The 9983-nt window shown below is 50.4% G+C and overlaps 2 protein-coding genes across 2 annotated transcripts in view; both read left to right on the forward strand.

The window, feature by feature from the left end:
• The window catches only part of LOC103912835 (chromosome unknown open reading frame, human C14orf169), a gene marked incomplete at its 5' end in the record, with an annotated part of 1264 nt that extends 305 nt beyond the window's left edge, over positions 1–959 (forward strand). Inside the window, one exon of the mRNA XM_009319244.1 lies at positions 2–959. Coding sequence (XP_009317519.1) covers positions 2–918 — 917 coding nt within the window. The remainder of the gene's footprint in view (position 1) is intronic.
• An 8911-nt stretch (positions 960–9870) lies between these two features.
• Positions 9871–9983, forward strand: part of LOC103912836 (acyl-coenzyme A thioesterase 5-like) — a 4074-nt gene continuing 3961 nt past the window's right edge. Inside the window, exon 1 of the mRNA XM_009319245.1 lies at positions 9871–9977. Within this exon, the coding sequence (XP_009317520.1) occupies positions 9871–9977 (107 nt within the window). The remainder of the gene's footprint in view (positions 9978–9983) is intronic.

The raw sequence follows: 9983 nt of genomic DNA on the forward strand, positions 1-9983 counted from the left end.
TTCGCCCCCCACTACGATGACATCGAGGCCTTCGTGCTGCAGCTGGAGGGGAAGAAGCACTGGCGCGTCTACAGCCCCCGGACGGATGCAGAGGTGCTGCCCCAGTTCTCCAGCGCAAATCTCACACAGGCTGAGCTCGGCGAGCCCATGCTGGAGACGGTGCTGGAGGCCGGGGACCTGCTGTACTTCCCCCGAGGCTTTATCCACCAGGGTGACTGTCTTCCTGACGCACACTCGCTCCACATCACGGTGTCCTCCTACCAGAGGAACTCCTGGGGGGACTTCCTGGAGAAGCTCCTCCCGGCTGCTCTGCAGATGGCCCTGGAGGAGGACGTGGAGTATCGGCAAGGCCTTCCCATGGACTACCTGGGGTACATGGGGGTCACCAACTCGGACACAGTCGATGCTCGCCGAACAGCCTTTATGGGGAAGGTGCAGAGCCTGATAAAGAAACTTGTTGACTATGCACCCATTGACGCTGCTGTGGATCAGAGAGCCAAGTCGTTTCTTCATGACTGTCTCCCCCCAGTGCTTACACAAAGTGAAAAGGCGCAGAGCATGTACGGCTTCCCGGCCCGGTGGCAAGATGGAGGCCCCTGTGATGTTGATATACTGATAACAAAAGACACGCAAGTACGTCTCCTCCGCCATGGCATCGTTAGATTGTGTAATGAAGAAGCAGGTGTGATGCTGTATTACACGACAGAAAACTCAAGAGTGTATCACAAGGAAGAACCCAAGTTCCTTGAGATAGATCCCGAGTACACAGACAGTATCGAATTTCTCCTGTCTTCCTATCCAAACCACGTCAGTGTGGATACCCTTCCATGCGAAACCTTGGAGGACAAGATTTCTCTAGCCACGCTCCTGTTTGAGAAGGGCATTCTGACCACAAAGAAGCCTCTGGTGCAAGTGTAACTCTTATTTTTTAACAAAATAAACATACATTTGTTTAGAAAGTGTTCTGTCTTGTTCTCGCCTTACACCTGCTAGGTGTGAATCAGCAGTCCAGATCACAGTATCTCATCTGGGGGCAGAAGGGCTTTGGTGTGGGTAGAGAAATCAAATGTTCTCATTAAAATGGGTATCTGCTCTAGGAGCGATTCTGCGTGGCTGAGTGGCTAGAGAAGGAAAGTGCTTAATTTTTTATTTTTTCCTTTCGCCAGCCATATTGCTACACCCTAGGTAACTTCAGGAAGCTAGGGAACTTTCTGGCAGTCTGTAAATCATCTGTGTGTTTACACAGTGTTTTAAAGCAGCCTGCCCTACTGTGGGAAGTACTCTCATTACTCCCAGGCAAATTTGGTGATGGTCACCATCCTGTGTGCCTGTGCTGTGCCACGCTGCACAGCCACAGTGTGGCCTTCAGGCCTGTGCTGTGCTGCACAGATGCCTTGGCCACAGGAAAAACTCGGCCAACTCTTCCTAAAAGCAGAGCCGGCAGGCAGCTCCCACTCGGTGCCAGTGATTATGCCACCTGCACGGCCTTGCCCTTATCAAACAGTGCAGCAAGATGTTCTCATGCGAATGTGAGCCGCTGCATTTGAAATGCTTCAGGCTCTGTCTCTTCTTTTTCAGTCTGATAATTGCAAGCTGTCTTAGTGATAGAATAACCTCTCCCACTTTTTTTTTCCTGCAGCAGCCCCTAGCAAGGAAATCACTGGTCCTTTCAAGGTAAATGGGGCACCCTCTAATACGGGGCTTTTCATGCTGGGTGCAAAAAGTTCCATACCAGGACCTAACAAGTTACATGAATACACGCTTGGCTGTGTGGCTAGTTCCCGTAAATACTGACAAGCCTCAGATACACTTTTCCACAATGCTGTTTCATCGTCCCAGTCAGCAGGTGAGGGGTATTCTGTCTTTAGAGCCTCCTGAAGCCATACCCACAAGGAGCGGGCTGCATTACCCTGTGCTCCTCCGAGCTGCTGGGTAATCAAGGTTTTGTGAGATGGCACCCAAGCACTCTAATTATTTAGGATTTAAGTATACACTATCATCTCCTCCAAAGTCCTGTACTTGCAACAGCCAGTGCGCCAGCCTTTCCCCTGTCTTTTGCCCATATGCTTTTGCCAAATCTTGAAACTCGGGCTGTATAAAATCACACCATGAGAGCGTGTTGAGGTGTCCCTGGGGGCCCCTTTGCTTTGTGAATCACTGGTGGCTGGACAGAAATGCTGTTGCCATGCTCATCCTCTGACCCTTCTGTCTACTCATCCTCACCAGAATGTCCTTGTTCCACCATTCATCCCCCTGGCAAACAGCTCGTGCCCAAGTGGTGCCCTTCCCGGGTGCTCTGCATGCCCCTCTTGCACCACGGGCACCTGCACCATGGCTGCCTGTGCCACAGGCACTTGCAGCGCAGGTGGCTGCACCACAGACGCTTGCACCACGGGCAGCTGGATGGCAGGCGCCTGCACCGCACCTCGCTGCTTGGGGGCTGCTGTGCGGAGTTGCACCAGTAGCTCATGCAGGTCTTTCTGCCTTGGCTGTACGCACCCCCATGTCCGTCTCAAGCATGTTAATAACAACCAAAGGCGGCACAAATGCTCCTTAGCTTTTGCTTTCCATGGCACCTGTTTTCTAAGACGGCATAATACTTCTGCTGGAGTGGGCCATTCTGATAATTCCTCCTCAGTTTCTAAATCCACTGGGGAAACCACCTAGGCTAAACACCTTGCAAATACCCCTTACGGATTTGTGTGGAGCCAGCCAGGCAGAGTTTCCCTTTTCTTTATTCTTTCTCCAGAAAGGCATTTCTCACTGACACCTGCCAACTGCGCCAAATGTTTTGCACTAGGAGGTGCTGGTCCATTATGATCCCAGTAAGAAAGACACTTGCATTCTGTAAGGTATCATTAAAAATGCTATTTATTAGAGCTAACACTCCAAGAAGAAAAGGAAACAGCTCCATTTATCATGTCTACAGTCAAACAGAAACGATGTTCGCATGAGAACGTGTTGCTGCACTGTTCGATAAAGGCAAGGCCATGCAGGTGGCATAATCGCAGGTACTGGGTGGGAGCTGCCTGCGGGCTCCTCTCTAGGGAAGAGCTGGCTGAGTTCTTCCTGCGGCCAGGGAATCTTTGAAGCACAGCACAGGCCTGAAGGCCACGCTGTACGTGCAGCACGGCACAGCACAGGCCTGGGCGTGCTCGGGTTAACTCAGTTGTGGGTCACTAACTGCTCGATGTACAATGGTGTTCCCTTCAGGATCACTACACTGACTTCCACTGAGAAAAATGGTGAGATGCCTAAATGTGCTGGAAGATTTCAGACCTAGTGACAAACTGATCTCTCAGTTTCAGAATAAGAAAGCAATTTATCTGCTTCATGCTTTGCTCCCTATATAAAAATAGGAATGCATTTTCCATGCATGTGTGAATTCATAATAATAATAATAATAATAATGGAATATGGAATGTATAATAATGCTACAAATACACTTGTAATAGCAATACTTTATCTTTCTTTAATGTCCTCCAGCACTGAAGATCTCCATATTTCTTAAGTATCAATACTTTTCAATTTTCAACCTGAGGCAAGCTAAAAACCTATAATTACCCTTATTTTACAGACAATGGCTAGCAAGGAAAACTCTATGTAGCTCAGCCAAAAGCACACAGCATCTTTTGCAAAATTTAGAAAAGAAAGCCATTTGCATTAAGTTAACAACACAGACATTGCTTTCATGGTCTCTCTCTTTCTAGTATGTTTGCAACCAAGTATGAAGAGATGGGTCGAAATTAAGTTTACCCAATTCCCTTGATTTCTGAGGTGTCTTAAATTAGACTGTTTATTTGGAGCATATATATTCTATGGCTTTTTATAATATTGGATTCAAAGGTACTCTTCTTGGGTACTGATGATTTTATAGTGCAATGGTGCTGATAAAGAGAAAACAGGCAATTGCTTGATTTCATGTTTCATAGCAGTTAGAATTTCCCATACCCACACACAGATCAGCAGCCTCCAAGCAGGGGCTTCTCCCATCGAACTCCTGAGGGCTGGTGTCCAGCTCATGTTGCCCCACCACACCAGATGCACAAGCTACGATAGCCTTGAGCCTACTGATAACGTGTATGCTTGTGAGAGCCCTCGTTAAACCTTCTGATGTCACACTTTATCACTGGGGATCTGGTGTTTGAGAGGAAAACATGTTCGGACAACTGGCATTATGATCTTCTCTATATGTCTTACATATGGAAGATCTCCCTGGGATATATTCACCAGGAAAACAGAGGAGACTTTCATCATTCCCACAGCTGCCCTTTGTTTTCTGTTTCCCTGCTCTAGAGATGGCGTCTCCGTGCAACCTAAAGCAGTTCAGTCAGAAACGGGCTTCCAAAATGACCTCATGGTGATGAAGAGGTTCGCAGAGGGTGAGTGGAACTGTGAAGCTGTCGTGCCCACGGCAGGAAATGCACCTTGCAAATTCACCTGGAATTCCAGCTGAAAACTTATCATCCAAAGGCCAGCTAAAACTATTCGCAGGGTTTACTGTCAATATTCCTCACTGGGAGGAAACAGGAAAAGTGTAAGTATACACTTGTATTACAATCTATCTCTGGGTGAGACAGCTCTGCTCCTCTAGGTGATCACACATTATCTGCCACAGGGCACTTCCTCTGTGCAGTTTTCCTCTCATCCACACCTTGGACCTCACACCTCATGATAACTTCACACAACAATCTGATCAATGGCCTGAGGATGGCTGCCAGAAGGGCATGATGGCTGATACATCAGGATCGGTCCTTGACCAGTCAGTCAGAAACCTGGGTATACCCTTAATACTCCTAGTGCTAAGTACTAGTACTTAGTAAGTACTCGTAGACACTATCTCCCAGTAAGTGTCTGGATTCACCCTATTCACCACATGTAGGTGATCTCCAGTATATTTTTTTAAACACGCAAACTGTTGTTGCCAATTCCCCTCATGTATGAATTCAGGAAAAGAGGCAACCTTTTCCAAAGGACGTCTGCACCTTCGCCGAGTTTGGGAGAGAAACCCAGGTATGGAGCTGCAGCTGCTCCTTCCTCTGGGTCCAGTCCTGCAAGTGTAATAACCAGCAGGCCTGAAGGCAGATTGCTCCCAAGAACCTGCCCTGTGTTTGCACTTGCCATTTGGAAACTGCTGCCGTGATGGCAGCTGGCCTGACAGGGTGGGCAAGTACAGCCTGTGCAGCCATGGCACACCGGGGCCTGGGCAAAGCTGCTGCCTTTGGAGATGCTCCCGCAGTGCCAGGGGACTGGCTGTGCCGAGCCCGCCCTGCTGCGGGCACTGCCAGGGCTGCAGCGAGGGCTCCAGGCAGCCTTGATGTCTCCCAGCACAGCAAGTGCCCCTCAGTTGCAATCTCCCTGCCTGTGTGTGGGAGGGTATGGGGACGGAGCAGCTGCCTCAAGGAGGACTCCCCAGTGTGGAGCACTAAGACTCACCAAGTAGCCAGAGCCTGTCTGCCCCATCAGGCAATGGGGTAGATATGAGGTGCTGTTGCCCCGGCTGCACCTGACACAAGCCCTTTGTCAACTCTGGTCTGATGGACCTGGGGAAGTGTCTCATCCTCCAGAGGCCACACCACGGCTAATGGAGGGGAATGCTCAGCATGCTGTAAGGCAAGGCAAGGCAAGGCTTGCCTGGGCTATATCCTGGGCATATATCTAGGAGATGCCTGCTACATGTGCCTGCTCCTCCACAAGCACTTGTGCCTGAAGTGCTGGAGTGGAGCAATGTGGAGGGACAGGGATGTGTATGGAGGTGGCTGAGAGGCTGTGGGTCCCTCTCTTTCCCCTTGAGGCCAGGTGAAGTCTAGATAACGGTCTGGATAGATGAATAACTCTTAGAAGCTGAGGTTAGGTCTGGTGAGTGCCAAGTTGGTCATGGCCCATCTGTATTTGCTATGCTGTGAGTGCACTGGGAACCATTTTCTCTGGGATGGTGTGGTGTAAACAGTAATGGAGTCTGACAACACGTTACAAAATAAAGTTTTACTGAGGCAGTAAGAAAGATGAGTAACAACATGCCCATACGGCAACTCACCCAATCACCAATAGCAAACACAGGATCGTAAGCAATGCCATGGTTCCAGTGGGCTGCCAGGGACATTTGGTGTCCAGGTCATCTGGCAGCAAGAGCCAGTCATGCAAATGCCATTTGAATGCGGGTGAGAGTCGCACCGCGCCGTGGCATCAGCAGTGGCGGTGTGATTTGAGAGAATCATTCCTTACACTAATAATGTGGGCAGCATCCTGCCTATGCTGTCGGTGTTGGACAGGGGGCAGGGTGTCAGGAGGCAGGGTGTCAGTTGGGACATGGGAGGTGGGGCATGCCTGGAGCTAATGCAGCAGAAACCTTGGTGGCTGCCATCACCCCTATGTACTCTGTGCAATCTGTCAGCGTACTTGAATGTCCCCACCAGTTACCTTCAGCTGTAGTCCAGCTAAGAAGCTGTGCTGGCATTTGCCTCGGGTGGTGTTGAGTTCAGCATTAGTTGACTGGCTGAGTCTTGAACATAGCCTTTGAAGTATTGGTGAGACCTCTCTTCCTGACAGGCAATAAAGGTACGAGTCCATTAGCACTTCCTCTTCATCACTGGGCAGGCAGATCATTTCTGCAAAGGCAAGAGTTTTGTTAATCAAACCAGAAAAATGTTTGCAATCCCAAAGAAAGTAAATGCTAGACATATTCTCCTCCCCTTTCCAGCATTCACCAGGAGCAAGGAGTCCATTTTGAACCAGCTGGCCATCTAAGATGGGGGATAAGGCAGCAGAAGGCTCATTCAAAGGATCAGGATGATGCTTGGCAAGAGAGCTAGGCTTTACTCTACCCCAACGGCAAGCACACCCAGGTCTGAAGGACCTCAGTTGACAGATGCTTTTTCATTTATTGAATTAAAGTTGCTCACACCTGTACCAGTATAACCCCAATAACATGGCTGCATATACCCACAGCTGTGAGTAGAATTGGGTTCACATTTTCTGTAATTTCCCTGATCTTTTTTGATCAGGCAGTGAGAAAAGGGATAGCATTTCAATTTATCTTAATTGAACAGATCATATGCAATATGTTCATTTATCTCCCTGGTGGCCTGTGAACTTTAAATAAATTTCTGTACTCTCCATACAACTGTGGTCTCCCCATGGGTGTACCATCTTCAGCCTGTACTTTAAAGCAACCTCCACCATATGCACCTTTGGGTGCAGAGATTTCACCACACGTACAGTGAACGTGTCGTCACAAATGGAAACATCTCTGATTGCTGAACTGCAGAAAGTGTACAATATGGGGTGTTATAAAAAGTAGTGGCGCTGGTGTCTCTGGTTAAGAGCTGTCAGGCTGCTGGGAGAGAGATCTCTCTGGAAGAGCTGTGTCTTCTGTGCCTTGGGTTCACCTCTCCTCTGGAAGGATGTGCTCTGGCCGGTAATTTCTGCTTCTGGCCCCAATATGGTCTGGTCATCCAAGAAGCTGTTCTGCAATCTTCTCCCAAAGGATGTACGCCTGCTGCTTTGTGTTTGGATTGCAAAATTTATATAAGAGATCAGAACTGATAAAAAAGAATTAGTAGCAAATGAAACCCCCAGGCCCTTCCCTACCCGGGATATTTTGTAATCCATGCTCCCAGCCAGCCCAGCCAAAGCCCACGGGCCTGCCCTTGTGTGGGTAAGGCGCTCTGTCTGGGTGTGGGCAAGAAGAGCAGGTGGCAGAGCAGGAGGGAGGGAGGGACGGGAGCCTTGGGGCAGCCCATGGCCACGCCAGCTGCCATCATCTGGTGAGAGGTGAAAGACTGCAAAGTCTCAGAAGATGCCAGGAGAGCGGCACCAGGCTCATGGAGCTGTCTCTCCCCTGAGATGCTCCCAGGCCACAGCCCCATGAGCCCACACCAGTGCAGGGCAGCACCAGCCCCTCTTGGGAGTGACGTGGGCTCCTGTCCCATATGAGCTTCTGCACAACGGCTTCCCCCAGGGGAATGTGGGACCCAAGCCCCAAACATGCTCCCTCACTGCGCCTCTGGAGCAGGGGGGGCCTGAAGGAGCTGGGGCAGAGGGGAGTGCAGAGGGGCTCTGTGACAGACCCTGCCATGCTGCCCCACCACTGTCCCAATGCACAGAGCTGGCCTCACGTGGAGCTGGCCGCAATTCCCCTAACTGGGGACAAGTGGGAGCTTGCCTCTCCTCCAGCACCGCACGGGCTCCATGATGGTGATGCCCTGCTGCGTATGGGATCATGTCCCCTGGGTGACCTGTCTGGGCTGTCCAGGGGAATCAGTCCATCCCAAAGTGCTTCCAGACTGTGGGGACAATTTCCTCCAGGTCTGCATGCAGCAAAGGGGCAACCTTTTCCAAAGGGAGCCTGCAGCTTGGCTGAGTTCAGGAGGGGGAGAGCCTGTGAGAGAAGCCCAAGTACAGGGAAGAATAAGGCTGCAGCTGCGCCTTCCTCTGGGTCCGTTCCTGCAAGGGTAATAACCAGCAGGCCCGAAGGCTGATTGCTCCCAAGAACCTGCCCTGTGTTTGCACTTGCCATTTGGAAACTGCCCCCATGGCAGCTGGCCTGACAGGGTGGGCAAGTACAGCCTGTGCAGCCATGGCACACCGAGGCCTGGGCAAAGCTGCTGCCTTTGGAGATGCTCCCGCAGTGCCAGGGGACTGGCTGTGCCGAGCCTGCCCTGCCGCTGGCACTGCCAGGGCTGCCTTGACATCTCCCAGCACATTATGTGCCACTACTGTATGACCTGTCCAGAATTGGTTTTCAAGCCTATAAATGAGAAAAAAGAGTTTACTACTTCTCTGCATGCTTAGTATCTTCAGCTCGTATTTTAAAACACCCCCTCAGAAATGCATATTTCAGAGTAGGGATTTCACCAGGTTTACCCTGAATGCCTATAAAGCTCACGGAGCTGCAGGAAGGGTATGATATGGGATGTTATAACTGGGATGCCAGCGTCTCTGGTTGAGAACTCTCAGGCTGCTGGGAACCAGCTTTTGTCACTGGATGGGATGTTTCTCTTCTGTGCCTTGGGTTCATCTCCCCTTCAGAAGTATGTGCTCTCGCTGGGGGCTTCTTTTTAACCAAGATGCCTTGGTCATCCTGCAAGCTATTCTGCTTGATTTATAGTCAGTACAATTTTCTTTCAGAAGAATGCTTTTTGCTTTGGAATTATGGGGAGAAAATGGGATCAGAATTCCTTGAAGTAATTAGCTGAGTTTTCGCTGGAAGTGGGGTAATTTTCTTTGGACCACGTGAGGTGAAATTGCTATATGAGGGGGGATGGATGCTGGACTACACAATTAATCCTAGATAAGAAAGCACGTGACACTTTCAGAGGGAGAGAAAATGTAGTCTTCATGGGGAAGGAAAATCTGCTGAGAGTCTGCCCAATGCCTCTGACTACCTGGTATTACAAAATAGGACCATGCTGAGGGTTCTCTCACATGCTTCCAAGCAGTGCAGAAACACAAACATAGCTACAGGGAGCACATCCACCATTTTTTTCCAAGAAGAGCTATGCACAGTGACAGGAGAGCTGTGAGAAAGCAGGGCTTTATTTACTCCTGTAATCAGCCCCTTGGGGCACTGGTACAGCATCTTTTCGAAGCATACATGAACCATTGGCTTCACAACAGCCACATGGGGCAGGGAGAGAGGGGAGGGGAGCCGGCAGTCCCACCCCTGCCAGGGCAGGAGGAGGAGGCAGCTCTCCACGACTGGCTGCCCAGGCACAGCAGCCAGGACATCCAGCTTAAATACAACCACGATGTAGCTGAGTGGATCACAGGAGCAGCTGCAGATTGCTCCCAGCTTTCTTTGCCGAACACCATTGTGGTCACAGCAGACAAGGTTTCTCTTGCCCAGCATTTCCACACCACTCATCCCCCATGGTCCCCTCTGTCCGCCTCTCGCCCGCCACCCGCAGCCTCTTCGATGAGCCGCTGGCCATCGCCGTGCAGGGCCTCGGCCCGCGGCAGCAGGTCACGCTGCGGACGTCCTT

Source organism: Pygoscelis adeliae, unplaced genomic scaffold (genome assembly GCF_000699105.1).
Source record: "Pygoscelis adeliae isolate BGI_AS28 unplaced genomic scaffold, ASM69910v1 Scaffold22, whole genome shotgun sequence".
NCBI classification, from domain to species: Eukaryota; Metazoa; Chordata; class Aves; order Sphenisciformes; family Spheniscidae; genus Pygoscelis; species Pygoscelis adeliae.